General features: G+C 39.8%; 1 protein-coding gene across 3 annotated transcripts in view; it reads right to left on the bottom strand.

The window, feature by feature from the left end:
- LOC116315277 (vacuolar protein sorting-associated protein 13B) overlaps window positions 1-26,767 on the bottom strand; it is a 298,439-nt gene that overhangs the window by 212,001 nt on the left and 59,671 nt on the right. For all 3 annotated transcript variants that reach the window (XM_039619055.1, XM_039619054.1, XM_031733531.2), the window contains 3 exons: window positions 16,127-16,311; window positions 3,277-3,411; window positions 2,273-2,452 (listed from right to left, as the gene is read on the bottom strand). In XM_039619055.1, the coding sequence (XP_039474989.1) occupies window positions 2,273-2,452; window positions 3,277-3,411; window positions 16,127-16,311 (500 nt within the window). The remainder of the gene's footprint in view (window positions 1-2,272; window positions 2,453-3,276; window positions 3,412-16,126; window positions 16,312-26,767) is intronic.

A 26,767-nucleotide genomic window follows, 5' to 3' on the forward strand; every position in this document is an offset into this window, starting at 1 on the left:
TAAAGCTGTTACTCTACATTCACACGCTGCTGTCCCCCAGCTTTTACTACACATTTGATTATTAGATCAATTAGATGTCTAGGGCATTAATCATTTCAATATTCCAAAACCAAAAGTGATTTATCTGAGTCTGAAATGCACAAGGGACGAAATACAGCTCTATCTCTGGTAGTACTCTGCACCACACACACAATGCTTGTGATTCTCTTTATCAAAAGGGTGAAAGCTATTTGCAAATGTTGCACATATCACAGCTGATTTGTGGCTTTTGTCCATCATTTAGACACATGTGAGTGACACATATTTATATAAGTAATATGAAGGTAAACATGAACCAAGTCTGAATGGCAGCCAGTTAAGTGACTGATGAAGCCCACACTGTTAAATATCATATATCCGAATAGAGACAATAGAGACGTGCAGACAGTGAGGAAAAATAGAGCAATCTGAACTCAAAAGACAGAGGAAAAAAGAAGAGAGGCAGTGATGAGAAGTAGCACAGACCTGCACTGCTCCACATCTGCTGGAGATATACTCAGTTCTTCTGGGAGTCAGCCCCCCCACCTCCTTTTACCTTCATCTCCTTTCGCTCTCCCACTCTCTTTGCTTCCTTTTGGTCTTCTGGTTTGTGTTCAGATCAGGTTTTAATATTCAAAAATATGTACTGTCTTTATGAGCCATGCTTTACTGAAATAATATGGTCTCTAAATCACAGTAATGGTTTGAGGCTGTGGACTAAACAGAGTTTACCAGAGCTCCTAAAAGTATCTATCTGCTATATGTCTGAGTGATCATGTATGTAAACGATGGAAGAACATCTCGTCGGAAACACTGATTTTAAAAATCAGCTTTTCTGTCGCTGTAACTTTCAGGAAATGTATTCAATGACTGTCCTCCCATTTATCAAACCATTAACTCTCTAAGAAATTTTTTCCCCCTCCCTTTGATTTGCAATTTACAGAAGTGAAATGACACTTAGTTCACTAGAAATGGGGCAGTAAATGATAGAGTGAAATTTAAAGAGCAATGCAGTGCCTGGTTAGGGATAACCTCTGAAATCTACTGTCTCTAAACAATACTTTTCTTCTTACTTCCCTGCAGCCTTAGCTACAACTGTATCTTCTTCTCACAGTTTAAACTACCTGAGGCCAGCTCTATACACACCTCAGAGCTGACATGTTTAAGGCCTGAGCCCTGATATGATTCAGGAGTTGGCAGTTTGCACAAATCAAGGCTACACAATGAATCTCTGTAGTTCGGTATTAAAAGTAATGTACAACTGTGACTCTGAAGACAACTCTGAAAACAAATACTGGAGCTGTATTGTTTTACATTGTCACCCCAGGCTTCTCCTGTATCTGATCTTGGGATCTGATCTTGGGAGAGGGTTGCAGGAAAACAGCCCAGAATGTACTTTAAGCCCCCTACTGTGGGCTTTTAGAAACTTGGGAGCGGCTTAAGGCCATGACGTAGTAGAAAATGTCCCATACTTCGAGAGGTATCAGTTTTTCTCGGGAAGAAAGTTTTTTTAAGTTGATGGTATGAAGAATATTAATAACACACTAATATCCATGGTCATATCTATTTCTAGAAGGTCATACAGAAAAATGAGGGCATCCTTGGCTACATGTACAGATGTGATTATCAATATCCAACTAAATCAAGCACTGTAGCACTTTAAATTTTGGAATTTGGTTTGCATTTTTAGCCCTTTGGAAAGGCTACTGAAAAATCCCACTCCCTCTCTCAAAAGGCACATGCATGCACCCACACACCCTCACAATGACACAGGAAACATAATCTGTGGTCTAGGGATGCAATCAAAACTGCAACCTGACATCAGAGCAGCCGTCAACAGCAATCCTCAAGTGGTTAGCTGTTGTTAGCCAGCTCAGCCCAGTGCTGACAGAGACTAACTGCTGTTTAGAGAAATCACGCTGCCTGAAAAGAGACGCAGGGCTGCCAACCCTGCCTCAAGGATAGCAGAGTGGGAAACACTTATCGGCTTTACTAAACAAATAACTGAAAGGGGGCACTACATGACATTATGAGAGGAAGGAAAATATGACAACCTAAACAAATGGAGACTCCTGAATTAGATCACCAATAGTGCAGATATAATCAGTGCCTGTAACAAACCCAAACACCAAAACCACAACCAGAAAATGAACTAAAACCTGATTTATGAATGAAGGGTGGGGCAGGGCGGAGAGGAGAGGAGACGAGAGAAGAGGAGAGGAGAGGGTAATCCATACATTTAAAAGACTTATACCTGAGTTCCGGCAATCATCTCCTTGCTGAGGGACCTGAATAGAAAATGCCAGCAGGTCAGGGGCCAGCAAAGATTCAGGCTTGCGAATCTCATTAAGCCAGCGGCTCATATGTAGTTCTTTAGTGTCAGATGGACCCTGAATCAGAGGAACCAGCTTCTCCTTCACGCCCTCTCCTGAACCTGAAAGACAAGAGTAATAGTTTGTAATATTTTACAAACTCTCCACTTCCCCAAATCAAGCTATAATAAGTCCCATAAAATGGAAAGCATTTCTGAAATAGGAATGACCAAAAGTACACATAAAATAAAACACCAAAAGCTTGTTGTGAATGTTTCATGTATTAAAAACAGCCCTTTATTTGAACTTCCTTGTGATTCACCTTGAAGTGACTGCAACAGCACTATTTGGTTGCTATACAGAAGGCAAAAGGCCTAATAACGAATTATGAATTATTATTATGACCAGTCCTATGCACCAATAAAGCCATGTTTTGTTAATTTTTCACTTTAGTTGAAGACCTCATAGTCCAAAAGAAAAACTGAATGAGCCAGACTTTGCCCTCCATCGTCATTTTCATTTTTCACTCCTTATGTGCACATATTTTTCTGACTCTACAATAAATGTTCATTTTAAAATAAGGGCATTAACTGCACATGGTTTGCTTGTATTTCTATATTGACAGCTGCAATAGATCTGCTAATCTGACCCACATCATGTGCAGCTTGACCTCATGAACTCTATGCTATGACACTAGCTCCAATAACATCCTTGCCATCAAAGACATGGCCACAGCCCAATGACAGCGCCCCAGGAGAAAACAGCAACTGAATCACATAGCTGGAAAGAAATCAACATAAAGACTGAGCAGGAAAACGAGAGGGAGCAAGACAGAGTGGAGTGTGTAAAAGCATAAGTTAAAGAAAGTAAAAGAAGAGTCTAGTCTGTCTCACTCTTTCCCTCCTACACAGGCAGTAAAGTTTTAACAGGGCACAGCTGCACACACCTGGGGTCCTGGCGCACACTTTTACAGCTCCCACGGTTCCTGAGGCACATTTCACCGTCGCACGGCTGCAGAACTTCAGCTCCAGGTTTTGGACCGAGCCTTCGAGAGTCGGTGACGGGCCTGGATATTTCACACCTAATAAAAAAAGTGAAAAAAAGTGAAAATGAACTGCAGTCCGGCAGGTTTAAGGACCGCTTCTGTGACTTAGTTAAACACCTGATTGGCCTTTAATTGTTCTTGACCAGCCAGGTGCTCTTAAACACAGATATCAAGAAAAGGTGTCCTCTGTTTTCAACGGTATAACTGATAGCGCATCTCTTTGACACATAATCTGAATTAAAATACATTTGCATATTAAGGTCAGCTATAAACCTCCTGTTAGAAAAAAAACAACGACAAACAACACTGGGCATTTTTTCTAAAATAGATCATGCACCTTCTTAGTTTTAAAGTTTACGCCAGTCCATAGTTAGAGTTATTATTTTCTTTAATGTTATATCTTCTTGTGAGTACAAACGGACAGGGTCTGAAAATTTACAGAGGTTATCTTTGTTTATTATTTGAATTTCTCCTTTCCTGTGAAAACGTTTAGATCATTTTGGATACAAGACAGTCTGACATCACACCCATACTGTTATGCCTAAAAATCATGATAAAAAGAGATCTAATTAACTTGTCATGAGTAATAGTTTATTTCCAAAACAATATCCCATATAGTCACGCTTGTATTCAGCTTAGTGTCAAGTACAGCTCACTTCACACCAGCATTACATCACAGGAGCCTCAAGTGTTCCTCACTCTATGATTACTTCTCTTAATGGCAGCCTAGTGTGGAAGAACCTCCTGTCTTCCATCTTTCCAAAATGAAACTGTTTGCAATGCGGCTAGGAATTACATATTCTCTATTATGATATGTCAGTGTTATTTCTATGGTGAGAGGCTATTTCAAACACATAACAGGAGAAGCAGGGAGACATAGCTGGATGACTAAAAGATACTGTGGAGTTAAGGAAGTTATGTGCCAAACCGCCTGTTGAGAGAGGAGAGGAGGATCCATTCATCACATGCTACATTCTTCCAGTAAGCTGGAACTGTCCAAGGGAATCACATTTAATTCTTGCATCACCTGTTCCAATAAGGCTTTCCTTCTCAAATAATCCTCTCATACAGTGATTGTGCTTTATTTCCTACAAGTGTCCACAGCACTTTTTCAGTCGAGTTTACAACTTTCTGGGGCTTTTTCTGTCATGTGTTGGCCAAGGGATGGTAAAATCACTGAGCAAACAGCAAAAAAAATAAAAGGTTCAACATCAACATAAATAAACTCAAGTTTAGCATGTGAAACACTTTCTACTGCAAATCTCTCACACACATGTACATACAAGCGTTTTGTTCTATGCAAAAGCACTTTTAACTTAAATGATCACTCACGGCAATGGATGCTTGAAGGGCAACTCGAGGTTCGGTAACTTGCCCATACCTTACCATCCAGTATGCAAGTAAGTATGCAAACTTATGTCTACATTTGGACACCTACTCAGCCCAGGATGAAAACAACCTTTTGATAAGTGTAGGACAAGCTCTAATTCCTGAGCCACCCCCTACTAGTTTTATCCTCTCAAACTCTTTTGTATACACACAGATATTATATAACAAATTTCCTTCTTACACAGGTGACTAAAAAATCTAAACACTGTATAACCAGTGGTAAATTGGGTGGGCTGTTTTACACCAACATAGCACACAGTATTTTTCTTTGCTGCGTAAAGCCCGATCAACTAAAAATTCAAATGTAGTTTTACCGTAAATCAGCAGTGTGAAGTAGGGCATGTTTGAGTAGTCACACACATAGCACACTTAACCGGGGGAATTATTGAAAATTGCTAAAAATCTCTAACCACTGACTTCCCTCCTCTCTCTCTCAGACAAATTGCCCATCAACCTCTTCACCTGCTGTCTGAGAGGCCCTCTGTGAGACCAGATGGAAGATGGTTATGTTAATAACCCTCCTCCTGTCTCTCTGTCTCCCACTTAATATATCTACAGGTCAAACAGAGCAGTGCTGTGCAACCACTCTGTGCATTTAGCTGCCTTATTCTGTTTAGGCTGAGGCTGTAATACTGGCAACCAGTAATGAATATCTTTGTCTTGGAGCCACTTTCTATTTACACTGCAGTACAGTTTGACAAATATATAGATATCAATCTTTTAAGTAAATGGTAATGCCCAATGTAAACCTTGTAAAATAAAACAACACCACTCTCAAAATCTTCAGCATGCTCTATTGCAAACTAATGGCATCCAAATGATGAGGGTGATTTTGCTCTTTAAAAGTTTCTTTCCCACTTCTAATTTTAACCTAAGAATCAGCAGAGCTGCAGAGTTGGCACCTTAATTATCAACCAAACACTAATCAGTGAGTCTGTACTCCACGCAACCAAGGGGGTGTCCCAAGTACACAATTTCAGTCATTTTAAACCAGGGAAGCAACTTTGGTCTTCAAAGAATGTATGTGAAAATTCCCATACATTTATGTTCATACGGATACACGTGTATATACATGAAACACTGATTTCAAGATTAGTTCATGTGGCCAAGGACCAGAGGGAACGACTAAAAATGATATATGTACTACATAAAGTTAGGTTTACTTCTCCCACTAGAAACAATATAGCTATATGTATTTGCCATAAAAGCATTGCCCAAGACATTTGGCTATATCATTTAGTGTATCTGAGTGAACCTAAAAACACATGACCCATCTACCCTGAAAGAGTAGCCTATTCATGGAGAATGAATAACCAGACTCAGTGACCATTTGGCCTTTTTCAACACAGCACTAAAAGAAAAATGACATCAACAATGATGAGTTGCCTCGACTGTTCCCCAGAGCCTGGACAAGACGAAGATGTTAAAAGTGCAAGCCAATCTGTAACATGACAGGGGCCTTTTCTTCAACTCGGTGTTCTCTTTGATAAATGGCACTAGAGGTATCACTATAACATATCCGCCTTGCCCACATAGATGTCCTAAGGGCACTGTGCACCTGCTGGATTGGTGGTTGTTGCATGGGGGAGCTCCAAGCAATGTTTTGTCCAGCTGTTAGGACTATAAAATGTGGGGTACACAGGAAGAGTAAAAACACAAGGGTAGGTAGTTTGTTGGCTTAAACAGCAGTATCCTGTGTGATTCATGTGTGTATGTTGGGGTAGAGTGTGTATAGAGTGTGTCAGTGTGACTGACTGAGTGAGTGAATGTGTGTGGTACTGTTACTCGTCAAGCAAAGGCAGGTGCAAGAAGTACATAAACACACAGCTAGGGGCCAGAGAGTATGGCACTCCATCAAACACAAAGGGTGCAACCGTGGGCAGCTGGATTTGCCATAGAAAACACCAATGAGAAAGTGCGGAGAAGATGAAGGGAAGGGGGACTAAAAGTCAATAAAGAGGGGTAGAAAGAGCTGATGCAAAAAAGCAGAATGCACACACTAACACATGCACCGTATGGGAAGTGGAGGGTACTTTCTTTCCTTTCTGCATACCTCAATAGTTGCCGTGTCCATGGTTCAGTATATATATGCAGCACATCTGCAGGCTTGAAAGCCATGCTTTACACATTCCAACATGTCCTGCTCTCACAGCTTTGGGGAAGGCTATGGGAAAGTTGTCTGCCTATAATGGTGGACCAGGCAATATTCTACCTCAAGATGCGAACCATTTCTTTTAGTCTGTATTCACAAAACCCAGAAATAGTTTTACTTTCATTTATGATGCTGTATAAAAAATGTTTAGTTTTTCTATTCTTTAAATACTACATCATATAAAAAGTCTGAAAAAAGACAGACAAAAAAGAGATAATGATACAACATACAGTATAAACCAAGCTATAAGACTTGTGCTAGAACAACTATTAAAAGCTGTGTTTTAAGTACCCTCCCTCTTTGCAGCTACATACTCCATGCATTAATGACCAGCTTTATATGTGATGGAAACAAGTTTAAAAAAGGATGTAAATTATCTCAAAACCATAACGGGCAGGTGAAAAGGGAAAGACAGACAAAGAAGGGAAAAGAACCTAAAGTATTAAAACCTCCAAGGTTGGCAATGAGCCCACAGCAGCTAGGGGGCTGACAGAAAAAGAGGTAGACATAGACAAGTTGGGTAGCCTGAAAGCAGCCAGCTGAGCCATTAAGTGCTGATGCAGAAACAATAACTGTCTCTCCTAAGTCAGGAGGGGCTGAAGTAGAAGCAGTAAGTAGGAGCAGGTCTGCTGGCATCTTGCCCAGAACTGACACACAGCAAAAATGTAGACACATGCTGAGAGAGTGGGACAGGAAAACAGACAAGGTGAACCAGTAGTGGTTTGTTATGCAGTTAAAGCTAAAAAGAGAGCAGCTTTGTTACTCAAACAAAGGTCTGCATTAGAGAAAGAAAAAATCGAATTACTACGCTAACAAGAACTGATTTTTATGATAGTAAAAATGACATTGAGGTACTTTTGGGGGATGCATTAAAAGTTCATTATGGTTCCATCCGAAGATCTTTCATATGAAATTGCGTTGATATGACACGTGTTGTGATTTAACACTATATAAATAAAAATAAACTGAGCTGAGCTAAATTATAATTGATATTTGAAGGGATTGCAGTTAGAAAAAAATCAGATATCACAACTACTATTTAGCACAGGTTAAAGCTGTAAGAATATCTGCACACAGGAAGAATATGCATGTTTGATTTCAAACAGATGTAAACAACAACAACAGCTGTTTGTAGATAGATGAAGGAGCTGGGCAGTTTATATAACCAGTAATTGCTGCCAGAGTTTGGGTTGTTTTTTTGAGGGGGGCTTTGCATATTAGGAACAATTGTTTTTTTGTTTTTTTTTTTAAGTTGGGTGGTGAGACAGAAAACAGAAAAGCAAGCAAGCAAGTGTCTGTAAACAAAAATAATGGGTTTCTTTACACACATGACAAAATCCCAGTCAAGCTGCTCCTACCTCACTGAATGAAGGTTACAGCGGTAGCGGTGTGTGCAAGCGGTACTCGCTCCCTATAACCGTCATGGTATAAAGACAATGATGGGGTATAAGTGCCGGCGGTAGCAGAAGCTGGGGGTCTAATTTTCTTGATTTCCATCCCCTCCAGGTGCTGCTGGCTTTTCTGTCGGCCCACTGAAGCAGTGACACATGTTCTCCACACATTCAAACTGTGGTTCTCTCTGCCACTGAATTACCACAATTAAGGAGTCTTCATGCGGAAGCAATTTGGCCAATACTAATGTGCCTAGGCAGTGAGGTTTGGAAGACAGTGGTTGGATAGGGTTGGGGTGGTGGGGGTGGTGGGAGGAAGGGGATGAAGAGCAACACTGAATGGAGAGTTATAAAAGAAGTAAGATGAGGGAAAGAGAGAGAGTGTGAGAGAAAGGGGGCGACAGATGTGCTAAATGTGATAGACAAACATGTGCCGTGACATAGATGATTCCCCCATTGCCACTTGTAAGGAAATGATTAGTCGGTGGTAAGATAGGTCATTAAAACACAGTTCTGGATGAGAAGGTCTGCCTCTCAATCTCCCATATCCCCAGCCTAATGCTGCTCTGACAAATTTGGTTAGCATAAGAAACAGGGGCATTCTAGCTTTGAAGCAGATGCCAGGATGGAATACCAGTGTGGTTTCACCATGAGAGATGCTCGAAACTACAGACCACAGCTAATGACGCTAAACCAGTCCCCTCTATTGCTGAAATCCAACTCTGGATTACTATCCGTTCTCTCTCGCGCTCTCTAGATCTCTGCATCTCTATAACTTATTCTTGTCCTCTTTCACAAGCTTTCTTCTCCTCACTCCACTTGCCTTATGAGGGGAGAATTAAAGAGAAAACGAGCAGAGCATTCTTGTTTATCAATAATCCAATGAGATCAATATTTATGTCTGAGCTTTGCAGAGGCTGACTGTGTCTGTGTGTGGTGGTAGCCAAGACGTGACTGGGGTTTTGGTGCTGCTGAGACACTTCAATGGGAGTTACAGTGGAAATTTATGGCTCTGTGACGTGGAGCTATGTGCTCAGTCGGCACTAGTCACTACCCTCAGATGGGGCGGTTGGCTCACAGCAGGGAGCCAGCTCTGCAGACACTACCAGATGACATAAATACAAACAGATTTATTTGAGGCTGTCATTGATTGGTAACATTCAGAGAGTCTGCTGCGAGAGCTTTAAAGTCTATTAGCCTTTTAGTGTTTTTCATTTAAAGTCTCAGAGATGTTCTTCCCTTTGGTGTGTGCTTGTATTGAGTTTTTATTAAGAATTACCTATCTCTGTTATCAAAACATTATGCTGTAATATGTGTAATGTCACTCTTTTGATTTTTATTCTTCATCAACGGCTCTAATAGCTTTAATGTTTACAATCAGTACAATATCCATAAATGCAGAACCTTTATTATATACACACAACACAACAATCTTTAAATAATCTATACTTTCAAAAAACTGTTCACACTTTGGGATCTGTTTATTACATCATCTGTGGGTGACATACTTTAGAGGCTAAAAGGGGACAAGTCTATGTGGGATTTTCATATCATATTTCAGTTTAACACTTCAGGGAGAGATGAGCTCATGATTCCAACTCTAATGGGCAAAAGCTTAAATCTGTAGAAAATTTTCTTATCCCATGTGTGGCATGCTTAGCAGTAATCAGGCTTCTAAAAAGTACAGTAGTTCTTTAAATTAAGCACTAATTAAAGTACTATAGTGCGTGTCAATGCTCAGTTGGATTTAGTGTTCAACTAAATGACACCATCAAACATTCATATCAGAGAAGGAAGAAATAAGTCAAAACTCAGAATTCCAGATTCTGCACTGGGATCGTCCATGTTCCTCAACATGCCTGGAATCACATCTCATTTCCCATGATAGAAAAAGTGAGCTACAATTCAAACAAACAAGGGGAAGAAACTACTTGGCGGAATTTCAGCTAACTTTTGTGGACGGTATGAGGAAAAGAGGCATGATAAATGGACAACCATGGTGAGAAAAGACAAGCATGATGTCCCCCTATGAATGCTTAAGCTCACCAAACCAACTTTGATGTGGAAATGCGTATACATATAGATATTTTGCATCTGTGCATACATGTGCAAAGCAGTTTAGTGAAAGTTACGCTTGATATGTTATTGCAACCAGACCTCAGGCACTTCCTGTCCCTCTCATCCCATTAAACGTATAAATTTTCATGTAATCCAATGTTTAATTGTGGGACAACACAGCAAACTTCTGCTTTGCATCGACTCCGCTGGCCTCTCTGATTAGCTCAGGACTAAAGCGAACAACAGAGAAAGAGCAGAATTCTTCATGAAGACACAAGAAAAGCAGGGAAGTCTGGACTGACTTAAAACATCATCACAATCTGCCAGAAGTGGAGCGAGCCCGTCTGTAGCTCATTGAAGTTTTCATTGACAAGAACCGTCTCAAGTTCCAGCCAAGATTTATTTATCAATTCTCTGATGCTGACACGACGTGTTTTTTATGTCAGAAATAAGGTTGAAAAACGGATGAAAAAAGCCTTCTTTCTTTCTTTTCCTCCTGCTTTCTTCCTGCCCTGATGTCAATCCGTGAAGAAGACAAGTAGACAGGCAGAAATTTCTCTCAAACCAATAAGTTACCTCTTCAAAGAAATATGGATACTTGAGTGAGAGGCCAGGCCACGCTGAAACAGACATCTCAGGGTTTTCATTAAGCTTCTCAACCCTTTACTGACATTTGTGACAACCGCAGACCATAAAAAAGGCTGTTGTCCTTCCTTTCTTCACAGGAGAACAATCAAAAAGAACTATCAAAACAATCTCCATGAGCTAAGTGTATGGGCTCATTAGATGACGGGGCAAAGCTGCATGTTCCTCTGACTTGTCTTGATTAATAGATGAGAAACATTAAGGTTGTGAGTAATAAGCCTGTGTCAGCCAAAATCTACACAGGAAAACAATGAAAAACTGAGAGAGTGCAACCTCCTGTGTTCAGTCTTATAGCCAGAAGCATGCTACCAACAGCTGCATTATTAGTGGCGCACAAGAGAAAAAAAAACAGAGGAAGGAGGAGGTAGCAAAGACAGATGGGCAAATTCTGGGACCAGAAAACATAAAATCTAAAACATACGAGGCATCAGATTACACAGGTGACAGGACAATGTGAAAAATTTCCCCCCCTCTGATAACAATGAGCTATTACCGATATTTATTGTGCCACAGCATCACAGGCAGTTAGATCACAGGGATATAAACTGCTGGCCATGACAGGAGCAGCCTTTTTCATGCAGTGCAAAAATGCATAAAACTATTGTTGACGTGGTCGCAAAGATCATATTTGTTTCCAAGCAACGGGAGATATCAGTGTGAAGAAAAGCATAAATACGTCTCCCCCAATGCGACCCTGAATAGACTTGGGAGGTTTGTTTTTCCCCAATCGTTTCTCCATCTTTGTCCTGACTCCCCTCTCTCCCCCCGAACCCTTCTCCTCACCCCACCATGGTAAGTGTAGGGAGAACTAAAAACAAAGGACTTGTTTTAATAATGATACGGTTAAATGAGTGAGAGCATACGTCTCTTACTAACATTATCAACATGCCTGTAGTTGCTATGCAGTGAGAACATAGTCTTGATTATTTGCCTTAAATGGGATCATATGTTCAGAAGTTATATATATATGATCCATTTAAGATGGAGGTAGGAATACATTGTGCATTTGCAAATATGCACGCTTCTCTGCCTGTGTGCCTAACCTGACACGCAATTAGGTGCCAGACCTGGGATTAATAAAGCAAGCCAATGACCAGTTGTATTTCTGGGCACAGTTGGCCCCACACTCTCACCCTCTTTATTTCATTCTGTCACTTTTCCCTTCAACCTTTATGTTCCTTTTTCTTTCATTTTTCATCTTGCTCATTATATCATTCACTCTCTCTTCCTCTGTTCTTTTCCCCTCATGTCTGTCACGCTAAAGCTATGTCACAGCTCGTATATCACCCAGCAATCATCTAAAGCATGACTGGTGACCACCACCAACCAACTTTTACCAGACCTCCCTCTTCTTGTCGTAGTCCAGACCACCACAGAGCTCCAAGGCCGGAAAACCAGCTGTGGTAGCTACATTAAAGTTCAATCCATCACTGGTGGAAATGCCAATTTTATGCTAATTTAAATAGCTTTGATCTTTTATCTTTCAAATATAGCCTTGTAGAGTAAAATAAGGAAGTGAGAACCAAAGTTACAGTCAAGGGCAAAAGTCTGGACAGTAGAAAGTTTATACTGCTCACCTATAACTCAAATAACATAGGTTAAAAAATTACTTTTGAGCTTTTTAAACACTGCTCATGTTTAAAAGAGGTGCAGGCAAAAAAGAAAAAAAACATCCACTATATAAAATTTGTTATTTAAATGAGCTGCTCTAAGGGTGTGCACTTGTGGTATATGGAATTGTTGCTCTGTCACAGATGTGACGAAGACAGAAATACTTAACTACACACACAGACTTGAATGAAACCAGGAAAGGGCACAAGGCTTATTCATAATTATCATCTTTTTCTAATCAGGGTTTGTACCAGTGCTGAGTGTAAACTGGTTATTCATTCAGACTGCTTTCAATAATATATCCTTGAGATGTCAGTAGAAATACATGTGAGAGCCTAATGTGGTCAGCAATTAGCAATGACAAAAAGAATCTGGGTGGATTAAACTTTTCCAATACCAAAATCAGACACATAAACACAATACTTACGCCCGGCGTATTTTACACTCACACAGAACTGCAAAGAGTTGAGTAAGATGTGGGAGGTCACTGTGGTCAGTGTGTTGCCGAATCTGAGGTTAGTAGTGGGTAAAAGTATTGGTAGACAGGAATTACTGGCTACTACTGTTACTACTGCTGCTTCTACAAACCACAATAACATGCATGATGTATATAGACATTAGAACATGCATATAACATAGAACTGGGAATTCTGACAATTACAAAAAAAAGAGGAGACTACAAAAGAGGAGCAAGTGACAAATGCAAAAAGAATTGGGAATAAAATAAAAGTTGTCAACAGAGAAGATTTAAGAGTATAAGAAAAATACATAAATAAATTGAGATGAAGGTTAAAAGGGAAAAATACTAGGTTCTAAACCAAAATATAAGTTACGAATGAGGAGTGAAGTAAAGTAGAGCCAAACCAACACAGCTGATGCTAACCTTCTGAGCACAGAGGCACATAGTGTAAGCGTGCATGCACTGATGCAAGCACATATGGGCACACACCTGTCCATTTTCAGCTAGAGACACCAATAATGACATACTGTTTGCTGCATGGCTCACCAATAAAATACAATACTAGTGTGGGCTTCACTGGAATGCAAAGGAGAATGTTGGAGTAATGTCCAAGCTCACTGGAAATCAACACTGTCCCACAGACAGCTGTGTGATAAACCATGCAGACATGCAATCGAGTGACAAGGAAAATATAATTTTACGGTTTGTTTTCTGATTTTACTCATATCTGGTCTTGTGAAACACAGATTACACTGCATGTGCTGTGCGCTGTGTTATTCCTGTAGTTGCCACTGAGCACCACAGTAACTCAAAGTATTACAAGTCCTAGCGGCTGTGTTCCAGTCAGCTGCAATGAATTTTAGTCTCTGAATGTTGCTCTTAATATTTTTGAATATTTTACAGTCTGTCAGTGCCTTGAGATTAAAACTGAAGCTGTTGAATTTGCCCATGAAATGCTGAAATGTGGAATTTCTTTTGGTCATCAAATTAATTCTCATACCTAAATGTTTCCCTCCCGCGAAGGACACTGACCATCTGTGTTATCAGCTAGACTTCAATATGAAACACCTTCCCCTATTGAAAAACTTTGCAACATCAAAAGGAGAGAAGGGAGGACAAATTCCTAAAAGAATGAAAAAGCATATGTTCAAAGTGAACAGATTTTGTTTGCCGTCTTCAGTATTTAGCTTCAGCGTTTGTGTATCAGTTGTATGCTGGCAATACCTTGATGACTGCTACAGCAGTTGGGGACACAAGAACAATCTCATGGTTTAAACCCAAATCTTGTGTTGCATCAAAACTGCCACCTCTACCACAAATATCTGCAGCCAGTGAGCCAGTAAGTCACACTTACAGAAAAACAGCGGCTGGTGTCGCCGTGGCAAACTTCATTTTCTTACCAACCGCACAGCACACATCTCCCTTAAGGTATGAGTGTTCCCGAAATTGCAAAAGCAGATATAGTACTAGACATTTTTGGTTATATCATAGGAATTATTGCTGAGTATTTTCCCTACATATACTTACCCAGCACACCACCTATTCTCCTCAAGTCTCATGCCTTTTAAGCTCAAACTTTCTTTTCTTCTAAGCCCCCACTGCTCCTTTTCTAGCCTGCCAGCACATGGACCAGATGTGCAAATGTTTCTCCATGTCGCTATTCAAGCCCTGTTCCAAGCGAAAGGCAAAATGAGGGGAGAGGAATATTTGACTTCACTCCACGGGAGACCAGCTTCATAAATTTTGGCGGCTACACAACGGTGAAAAAGGTAGCTTGGCTGGCTTGACTGGGGGAGAATGTTGACGGCATACCAAACAACATGATCCTAATGAGTTGGAAAATCCCAGGCCCTCCAGAGGACTGTCCAGATGCTACCGTCATGAGAAACGCTACTGTTTTATTGAATTCAGACTCCCCTACCTTTCTTTAACAAGGGACAAAATTTATTATTTGACCATTAAGACACCCTAGGTGACATGAAGCATTTCAGAGTTAATTTGGTCTCAGCTGCAGGTCCAGCAGCCCACATTGGGCACCAATAAGACAAGTTGATCTTCTCGTGTGAACTCGTGCATACTTGGAGAACTTCAGTTCTGGATGCGTGCATGCCAATTTGCCCAGAGTTCAATGCTATCGAGTTGGCTTGTTTTCCCATCAGTGACAGTCTGACAAATGTGCTGTGCCCTCAGAAATAACTGGAAAAGTTTTCATAAGAAAGTCAAATCACTTTTAATATTAGCCAGTTCAATATATCTTTCCTGACAATTTACTGGTACAAATAAACAAAGGACGATAAATGAAGTTTGCGAGGATAAACGAGAGTTATCCTCACAAAATGTACAATAAATCAAGAACAACAATGAATGCCTTAACATCTAATACTCTGGTCTAAAAGAGACCAGATGAGTATGTTTGTTCTTTGTTCCATCACTACTGAGCCATTAAAAGGATATAATAAATCAAGTGACTTAGCTGCCATTGCAGAAATATTGCTACCTTACAGTAACAACGGCATTATTATAACAACTAAAAAACATAGAGCGTTCCCCTGGTAAGCAATTATAAACATGTCTTTTCTACTCTGATAACTCTTCACAGAAAGAAGAAGCCACTGTACAACTAGTGTCAGTGTAAGATACACATGCACAAATAAGAAATAGAAGCAAATTCATCACACACACAAAAATCCAACTAGAAGTGATTTTCAGTGTTGAGAAGATGTTTTGAAATGTATTTGAGTCCTACTCTGTCTCCTCTATGTAGACAGGCCTCAACCTACAATCACTACAGTGTAAGCAGATCAAAGAGCAGTAGAAAAAGACTAGTATTATTATTATTATTATTATGAGCTTGGTCAGGGGCAAGAAAAGAATGTCTTGATGCATTCTCAATCATCCAGGAAAGTAAATCTCCAAAAGTTGATTCTGTTCATCTGGACGTACCGTTTTGTGGGGGAAAGAAAAGAATAAATCTGGATTTCTGTGTTAAGTGGTTTTGCTATTAGCAAAGGCAAGGCAAGCTTTGTATTGTCTCATGTTACTCACCTGGAGCCTTGTACACTTCAGTGAGCAGACTTTCATTAAGTGTCACTGGCGCTCCGTTGACCATGCTGTGGGTCCAGCTCTGACAGATTGTTTGGAGCAAAAGTGTCTGGGCCCTTGTGGCCTGTATAGTGAAGTGGGGAAGTTCAAAAATAAACTCTGTGGTGGGGACTGAAGACCTTTTGCTCCTGCAAGAAAAGGGACAAGACAGAGTCAGATACACATAAATGCCAATACACTCTAAATGAAACAGACACTGGTGGAAACAAATGGTTCACAGCTTCCACAAATCCATCAATATCACATCACAATATAAAACAGCTCATTGATAGCGCCAAGGGCCAAATAAGTAGAACTACATTCCAATAGTAAATTGAAGAAGTACCAAGTGTGAGCCAAGCTTTCCTTAGTTACTTGGCAGGTAGGTTTAGTTTGTCGACCCTTCCCTCCCCTCCGTCAAAACTGTGATGATGATTTATGTGAAAAGATGTACAGCCCAGAAACCCGACCCTGAAAAGAATCTCTACGCCTTTAATATTTCATCTGTCTCCAAGAGTGTGGAGGGAGCGAGTTTGTGTGAGTCTGCGCGTATGACGAGCTGATGAGTTGAGCGTTCAGGGGGATGAGGTAACACCACAGTCCGATGGAGTCCTCCAGGCCTCTGTCCATCAGAAATTCAGCAGAGCATGCTCTCATTTCTCGTCTGACACACACACACTTGCTTTTTTTCATTTTTTTTCATTTACAACCCAGTCTTCAAAAAAGTTAGCATGCTGTGTAAAATGTAAAAAAAAACCTAAACAAAATAATCAAAACAGATTTTGTTTCATGACTTGTTTTTAATCCAAAGTTAATTACAAATGTTTATTTTTGCAGCAGAACTAAAAAGAAAAACAATGATTTAAACGAGAAATGTGATTTTTTTTTGTAAACTGTACTCCGATTTTGAATTTGATGGCAAGATGTTGCAAGCACTTGGTACAGGGGCATGTATCACAATCATGTTGCATCAACTCTTCTTTTAACAACAGCGTGAGGGAGTTAAGAACAGCTGCTTTGGACCTTATATCCAAACCTTTCCCCATTTTTCCTTGATGTAAGAGTTTAGCTGTTTAACAGTTCAGGGCCTCCTTTGTAGCATTTCTCATTGTATAATCTGGCAAATATTTTAACGGGTGATGTGTTTAGTCAGTTTAGCATCTAGACTAACTGAAGAGCCGTGCAATTGTAGAACTGTCCAGAATATGGTTTGGGAGTGTCTTGCTGAAATAAACAAGGCTCTCCCTGAGAAGGACATCCTGAGCAGGGGCAGCATAAAGTAAGTTGTTCCTAACCCTGTTTGTGTCTTTCAGCATGAATAAAACCTTTGCAAGATAACCATATCCATATCTACCACTATACCATTACAGATGCCAGCTTTAAACTCTGTGCTGATAATAAGCTGGATAGTCCCGTCCCCCTTTTTTATCCCCAAAAACACAGCATCCATGATTTCCAAACAGATCAGAGAACAGTTTCCACTTAGTTTCACTCCATCTCAAACAAGTTGTGTCCCAAAGTAGTTGATGATGTTTCTGGGTTTGGCTTTTGACTTTTCTTTTTTTCTCTTTGCATGGTAGAGCTTTAATTTCCACTTGTGGATGAAGCAATGAATTGTGTCTAACCCCTTAGAAATCCATTGCCAATGGATTTCTCAGAACAAAATGTCTGCAGTGATCATTGCCATTCAGTAACGAGTTTGACCTTGGTTCTTTGCATACAGACATTTTTCCAGATTCTCTTAATCTTTTAATGATATCGCATAGCACAGATGTCTATTATTTGTGATTTTACATTTAGAAATATGTAATTTGATAAGGTGAAGAACCCTTCCTATCTTTACATCTGAAATTCCTTCAGGGATGCTTTATTTAAACACCAAACACCTAATCTTTGCAAAAACTGGTTGTGATGTTCTATCGGGTGTTTTGCACTTTTATTATAAGAAATTATTTTAATATCAGAAACATCAGAAATGTTGTCTTTGTGCTTTCCTTTTTACTACTTATAGAAAAGCCTGAGGCTAGGCAGGCTGAACTAAGCACAGTCAAACAAGTCTCTTTAGTTCCACTCCTGTTTTCCTCTCATGTTCTCAAGGCAGGAAAAGAGGAGTGGAACTAAAGTTTCTTGGTCTAGGACTTTGAGGACTGGCAGTGCCACCAGCACAGATACCCATCTATGTATTGCATGTGTGTTCACTTGAGTACATATTGTAATAGAATCTGCCCTACGAGTGGAGGTTTCATTGAAAATAGAACTGTGACTAATTCAAACGATGGCTGCAGCGTGTCAGGAGCGAGCATCACAGTTCATTTAATCACGCACCCATTTTGGTCTGGTCCCAGTTCTGAGTGTGGGACATGTCACAAGGCCTTTCTCTGTGCTCAGCAGCTCTGCAATCATTTAACTTCTCTGCTTCCCTCCCTCTCTTTCTTCAAGTCTCTTTATCTTTCCCTTTCTTCTGCTCCTGGGTGGTTCGGCAGGGTGACATGAGCAGTTAGCTGCACACAGGCAGACCCAGATTTCTTAAGCATCTGCTGTGTCTTCTACAAGACAGAAAGTGAGAGCGCGTTTGATAAAGAGAGATGTAAGGCTACAGGAAAAACACAGGAAGAAAGAAAATTCAAACCTGATTGGGTCAATGAGTTTACCTTGACGGCACACATATAAGTTTAAAATTCTGTGCCTACATGTGGTGGATTTGGCAACATAGCACACCATGCCATGTCATGCTTTTCTGCTATTAAAAGTCACTACTGTTGCATGCTATACAACAAGACATCAATCAAATAGTTTTTCGTGTGCTTTTGTGCGTTCAAATATGTGCACACTGTATGTGCACATAGCAAGATACTGCAGCTGAACAAAAGAAAGTGAAGGGAAGCCGGCAACAACAATGTCCCCACATGCAGAGCAAATGTGCCTGCAAAGCCACTTCAATGAGAGGACTGGCAAGGGATGAAAGTTTGTTGGCTTATTTGAGTGTTTATAGCATTTAAGGGGAGCTGTCATGTGCATGTGGTCCCCTAAAACTTTAATTATGCACCTGTTTTTATTATATTATGCCCAATTCTTTGCGAACAGCAACTTGGATCTTGGATTCAAATGAGAAACAGAAACTCTCATTAGGGTGTTTTGGGAATGCTGTATGCGAAGACAGCCAGGCACTCATCGGATTTCATTAAGTAGCTGGCACGGTCAGTGTTTCTTGCTGCAACATGGTAAACAGCTTTCTGGCAGGCAGTGTCTCACTGTTGCCGCAAGCTTTGTGGGGGAAAAACCCCCTCAAAAAGATTCAAAATAACACCTGCAGCATCACCTGCAGTAACAAACAACATTAAAATATTTGCCTTGAAACATACATCAGCTATGCACAATGGAACTAACAATAACTAACATGTATTTTACTGTTATAATGCAGAATGCCTATTAGTCTGTAGCTTGGGGAGCAAAACTCATTAGAGAAAACTATTCTATACTATAATGTGGAGACCTACCAGAAGGGTGCCCACAACCCATTTTAGGTCCTAACTCAGGCTCTTGGCTTTAACTTCAGTGCCTCATTGAATAGCCTGTCTCTGACCTCACAGTGGTCCTTTAAGTCAATAACTTTTTCATTAAAATGCCACCAGGAATATGTTAAAAGGAAATTAAAATTAGTCAGGAAAAGGAGAAAATTTGGTATTTCAATTTCAGCTTTCCTCTGATGTATTTCAGAAACATTAGGCCATATTTCCCATCTGTTCCCTGCTGGAGTCAGAACTAGACCAGGACTAACACATCCTGACCTTTCTGGTGAACAACTAGTTGACTGGCTGGAGTCTCAGTCCAAATCAAGCAAACAGGGCATGAAGTTGGGCTGAAGCATGAGTCAGAGCTAAAAGTACCACACCAGCTGTGGTACTGTTTGCCTAGCTTGTTTCCTCTGTGCACAGGACCAAATCTGGACACGAAGCAGGAACAGATTATAATGTATATTTAAGCCAATAAAAGAATTATTGAAATATAATAGAAGCTAGAAAAAAATAACATGATAACCAAATACTTTGGTTAGCATCCTTAACATTTTTTTTGTTTTTTTGGAAACCCACAATAAATATTTCACATAATCATAGTTGACATTCTTTTAGGCCAGTGGTCTTAATGGTGCATCAGCATCAGCATCCTGGTCTAATATGACTGTAGTCACAGCTATATTTAGACAAGTACAGCTGGGGTATAGCTATCGAGCTTTAACTGCTGCTTTAGGCCACACATAACCACAAAAATGCATATACCTGTCCAGACACAAATAAATAATGTTGGCAAAAATGCACATACATCTGCATGCCAACACATGGTGAAACACAAGCTTTGTAACACTATAAACCAGTACGAGCAGGTTAGTGGGCCAGAGCATAATGAGCAGGAGTAATGAGGCTACGGCTGACAAGGGCTGCTGCTCTAACAACCTGCAACTGGAGCAGTTATAAAATTAGGTGCCAACACTTAAGTCTGAAAAGATGCACTATGCTAAGCATCTATAATACTGAAAGGAAGCATGTTCTTCAACCAGAGTGAAACAAGGGGAAAACAGAAAAAGAACAAGAAAAACACGATTAAGCCATGCAGAGAACACAAAAAAGAACAAGGGGAAAACAACAAGCATATGTAGCATAAGAATACAGACTTGCAAGTCTATGTTAGTCTTCAGGTAAAATAATACATTAAATGGGAGTCTCATTAAAGGAAGTATGTGGAAAAGCTCCAGTACAAACTCAAGCAGGAATAGATTATGTAACTGATATGTTGTTGCTTTGTACTTTTACAGAAAAAAATGAAGGTAGAATAATTAAAGAAAGCTGGTTTGTGTTGCATAAATGTTCAGTAATTGGTTCCAATCCTGATATGTTGGCATTCATGAAGATGTTTCGAAAAAGACAATAAGTGAGAAATTTAAAAAAAGCAAGTCCTCATGTTACAAGAAAATTCATTTTTTAAAGATCAGCATCTTGTGAGATTGAAGGACTATTGCCAGGTGCAGCTGGTCCTAATGGTTTACATAGTGTCCCAGAATACAAGCTTGGAACCTGCGCACAGTTTCCAGAACCTACATTTTCTTATTACTCATATCCTGTACAGTACCAAAAATCAGTTGCCTCACTCTTTCCAAAACACAACAACATAGACAGCTGTGGGTTCTGGGACATCAGCAGTAAATGTGGAGCAAGGTGTCTGGTCTCTCCATAGACTACAGAAAAAGAAAAAGGCACACTCGCACAGAGATCCGTTCCCTGGCACAGAGGATTTTTTTTTTCTCCAAGGGGGCTAAATGGGAAATTACTCATAAAAACCTTCACCAATATAAACTGTTAAAAGTGCAACATGATGAATGTTAAATTAAAGGCAGTTTTAAAAAATGAAAATAGGACAGTCAATCAGTTTTGACAAGGCTGACAATGTGAGACTTTCTCTTGACTTTAACTTATCTGAACCTATTTACAAAGTCCACAGTAACACCAATGCAATCCATTATGGGCTGACATATTTGTCTGATAGATACAACAGATAGCCACTGTCCTGAGACCAGTTATCTAAAGTTTCTTCAAATCACTCACTGTCACACCTCACCTTAATTAACTAATACAAACATTTCCCAACTCAACTAGTTGACAAAATCCTCTACTACTATTTCCAGAGCTTCTATGGAGGGATTTAGACTCCAGGTGGAGGGAAGGGAAGACTGACAGCTTGTACCTTTTGTCCTTTTTTCTTTGTGGTGCAGACTGATCTGAAGTACTGGAGAATTCCCAATCTCTCTGAGCCAAGGTCACTGACCCCCTCTTGAAAATAACCAGAGTGACTTATGGGCTGCTCTAAAGTCCCCTCTTTTATCTTACTACAAAAGACACACTACAGTGTCTTGCAAAGCCTCCAAACGAAGATTATAAATCATGTAAGCACTTCACACTGAACAAAAACACCTAAGTGACCAACTGGGAGGGAGGGGAAAACTTTTTATCATTTTGCCACCTGGAGGTCGATTGGGTTAAATGGCTTGCATCTAAAGAGACTGAAAAAACACTACTACAGAAAAGTGATCCAGTCAAACATGGATAAATAAACCTCTTGAAAAATGATAGACAAGAAACTCATTTAAAGGTACCGTTCACACTCATAATTCTTTCCAGTAATTTATTTTATTGACTGTACATGGTCTATGTCATTGGTCTTATGAGAAATGTAGCTGCAGCTGCAGCTAAGCCTCATGTAGAAAGAAAACCTAAATTATATTTTTAGCAAAACGAGGTATAACTTACAACTTGGTGATATAATTTGAAAAATTTTATGTCCCTTAAAATTTATGCATGATTATGACTTGAATTTTGAATCAAACTGGGCTCTGGATTCTTCAATTGTACAGATAAATAGTTAGTGTAGTGATCAATAAGGAGATTTTTTTTAATTAAATAATCTTTCCATCATATAGTTAGGTTACACATTATGAGTGACAAGGAATTTCTTTTAAAGTTCTGGTGCTGGATTGCCTTCACCTTCCTTTGCACCATATTCAAGGTATTTTCAAGTCAGTCTTGTGTTGATTTGCAACAATCAGCACTCTGTAACATAGCCAGCATCTTTAACAGCTATGTAGAGGGTCAGCGAATGAGTTAGCGGGAGACGTGGACTGTACGTGTAGCCACGGCTCAAAGTTTTGTAGTTCCTTTGGGTCAAAGGTGTTCAGTGTGTGCATTTCAGAACAGCCGAAACTCTTCACAGAACCCAACACTCTCTCTCGTCTCTCACACATAGACACAGACGCAGCCCTCCCGTTCCTCCCATCTGGAGCACCCCTGACCCAAATCACACACGTATGCACACAACCTCACATGGACACACATGAATACATGCACTGAGATCCATTCTCAGGAGAGGGCTTCATTACACAGGGATTACTAAAAGAAATGTTTTAATCAAGTTGTGCAGACAGCTGCAGACCGCAAGGCGAGAAAATGGCAATGACGTGGTTCATCAGGCGTTAAAGGAAAACATATCAAGAGGCCTGTGTATGTGTTTGCATAATGGTGTGTGTGTGTATAGCTTCCTGCCTCTGTCCAGCTGTGGTAGACATGCGGTTTTTGTCAAGGACACAAAGATACGAGAACCTCAATCTACAGACTGCAAACCTATTAGCATATTTATGGTATACAAATTTTGCTTTGGACTGTCCCTTTATTATAACAACTGCAGCAGTCAATAAAGCACTGGCTTTTCCTCTCACAATCCTTTCGTAACCCAAGTGAATGGACCACCTCCTCTCCTCCATTGTCTTTGACTTTCATGTGCATGACAAGAAGGAATTATACAATTTTTTTTAACTCCACGCTGCTTAGCTAAATGAAGCTTAGACTTACTTTATCATGGTGACATCATTCATTACTCCAAGCCTTATTACCACTTGTAGTTTTCTTCTCATGCAGTAAAAAGTGAATGAGCTTCTTTCTAGGAAGCAGTGGACCAGTATTGTGGGGCTGGTGAGGAGGAAAGGACAGTGGAATGCACACCACAGTAGATGATAATCCACTCAGAGCTGATAATCCATGTATCCTTCCCCATTTCCCACTGTTTTCCCTCCCTCAAGCTTCAGTTCCTCAGATGACTAATTCAGGAATTAATAGAATCTTTCAGTCAACTGAAAACATCTACAGCTGCTCCTGAATCCACCATCTTAGCCCTCATCTATATATACAAATAAAGTTTGTGGTTAAGTTTAAATTCAACAGACATTCTTGGACTGCAAAATATTGTTTCTTGAAAACATAACATGCCGTTTAGGGCTGGTTCTAAACCCATGTTGATTTAAGCCACCAAATGACACTTGCAATCACAGGGGTAAGTATATAGTGACTATGATTATTCTAGGACGGACCAGTCTGACTGCTCAAGACCAGCACAGTCTCCATAAGAATAAGGATATCAATCACTACGAGCACAAGTCTTGCATTTGCCAATGGCATACCCTTAATACAACGTTCTTCAATATATCCACTGATCTCTGTCAGCTAGAAAACCAAATAAAAGCATCTGAAAGCAGATGCAGAGGAGAAAAAATCCTTACCACAAAGTTGGCCAAAATAGTTTATAGACTGTGCCACAAGAAATATGATGTTTTACCCTGCAGCTCACAATCCTTTACAGTCAGATGCTTCAGAGTGAAAAGTGGAACAATATTACATCATATGTCATTCCAGGCTTTTAATGCACACCTGTTAATACATAAAGACTACTTGTTGCAGTTTATGCCCACGTCCATTCGACTTCAACATGTGAAAATGTTCGGAAAACATTTCCATGTTTCTGCAAGAACAGGGAGCATGTGTTGCCTTGTTGAGCCAAATGAATTCCCCACTGCTCTTGTGGCCTCTGAACTACAACTCAAAGCTGAGCATGACCACAGGAACCACATGCTGATTTGAGGTCATTCAATTATCCTACACCATACAGTGACAGCTCACTATAACATTAACCCTGCCCACACAAAAACCTTGATGAGCAAGGTCTTAACTGAGGCCCTTTTAATGATTCCTTGATTAGGAAATCAACACTTCTCAAAGGTTAGTGGAACAACACAATGGTTGATGCAGTAGCTGCCTGTATGACATCATGCAAAAATCATTATAATTTGTAATTAAAATGTATACTCAGAGGACACAAATGTGTTTTTCCCCAACCAGCAGCAACTCCCAAATCAGGCTTCTTTAGCCAAAATGATTATCCAGTTCAACTTCTTAATGATATTGTCTGCCAAAATGGCTATTGGACAAATATAACAGCCACAGTCAATGTTCTCAGCAGTAAATGCTGTTCATGTATATTTGCTAAATTTGAGTTGGATCTCTACTCAAGGACACAGAAAGCATTTGTCCTCCTGTTCTTGGCTGTGCTTGGAGACACAGACCAGGAGCAGCTTGCTATGACTAACTATGAACAGGAGTAATGAGGCATTACAATCACACCAGAAGCCTCATGCCTCAGATGCCTCAAGCAGCCTTCATAAATCACAACATGAGCTAATCTAGAGTCTAGACTACTGGTCCAGACATAGTAGTATGTACTTCTCAACTTCACATAAAAACCCTACTGGTAGCATTAAAAGCTGAACTAACTATTGACAGTGTAATAGACTTGGACCAATAATTAGATATCAAGGGAAAACCAACATTCTTTTCTATTCTAAACCGTTTGCAAAGTAACTCACCTTTCTGTGGCTATATAACATGCACCTGTAATGTCACATACTTTAGGAAATTATCCCCTAAGAAATAGCTGAACGAGTAACAGGGGCTGCTAAAAATGCCACATAAAAGCTGGCATGGGCTTGAATTATGGCCTGCAATGCGACGAACCACACTAAGCTGCTGCTGGTTTGTTGCTTGGTTGGTTGGTGGGCCCCGGCCTTGGCCTGTCTCCATATGTTGCTGCAGTCAGGTGGCCCTGCATAAGCAATATTATATGGTGTGAGCTCAAGTGTGTATGTGTATGTGTGCTCATGTGTCTGAGTGAGAGTGAGGTTAGGTTTTGGAGAGATCGATGCAGGTGGCACTTCTAACATTCCCTTCCTCCTCCCACTCTTTTTCTATCTTGAATAACAGCTTTAACAGCCAAACCAATTGAGACATGCTGCAGAGTCCTTGTGAAGTTGGGGGGCCAATATATTAGCTTTCACTGAACAACCCAACGCCTCTCGGCTGCTCCTTAATTTACCAGAACTAAAAGTGCATTTTAGAGGGTTTTTGGCTTTTGGAAATCTAATGATTTTAATTTGATTAGTTCATGCTAGTGTATATTCATGAGCATGAACTTTAGATAGAAAGCACTTAGAAACAGTGTAGATTGATTGGGTAAATGTACAAGTTGTGTAAAACGCTTTGAGTGCTCAGATTGTGTAGAACAGCGCTCTATAAGAACCAGTCTATTTACCATTTACCATATTAAGAAGACAGACTTCTTCCACAGTTCTTTGCATGAGTTTGATAGATTGCAGAGTTTGTTTAACAAAAAAGTTTAGAAAAAACAGAATGCGAATTGACCTTTTGATGCTCTTCTTCTCAGCTATGTTCAGCTGTGCTGAAAACACAAGACCTAACCCTGAGTTATTACAGTTTACATTTTCTAATTAGCTCTTATTTTTTAATTTTGAGTTAGTTTACTTTTTATTGATTTTAGTTGTAGTCTCTATAATTATAGTATTATAGATATAATTAAGTATTGTATCATCACAGTGACAAAGGTCAAAACTTTCATGGAAGTTCCTTTAGCTCTTATTCTTTAGTTTTTAATTTAATTTATTTTGTTTTTGTCTATTAACTTCTGTCTGTTTCATTACATATAGTTTTAGTATTTAGTATATTTATAGTTAACTATGACGATGCAGCAGAGATTTAAATTCCTTAAAGTGGACCGGAAGAAACAGCTGATTTAATCATATGAAGTGGACCAATGTATATGGTAGGAGAATAGCCTTAATAAATGAGTGACACATGCTATATATGCAAAAGCTTTCTATTTGTATTTATGGGAGTGTGGGATTAACTCAAATGTACCTTGCTATGTTTATACCTTGAC

This window comes from Oreochromis aureus, linkage group 11, assembly GCF_013358895.1.
Source record: "Oreochromis aureus strain Israel breed Guangdong linkage group 11, ZZ_aureus, whole genome shotgun sequence".
Classification (NCBI taxonomy): domain Eukaryota; kingdom Metazoa; phylum Chordata; class Actinopteri; order Cichliformes; family Cichlidae; genus Oreochromis; species Oreochromis aureus.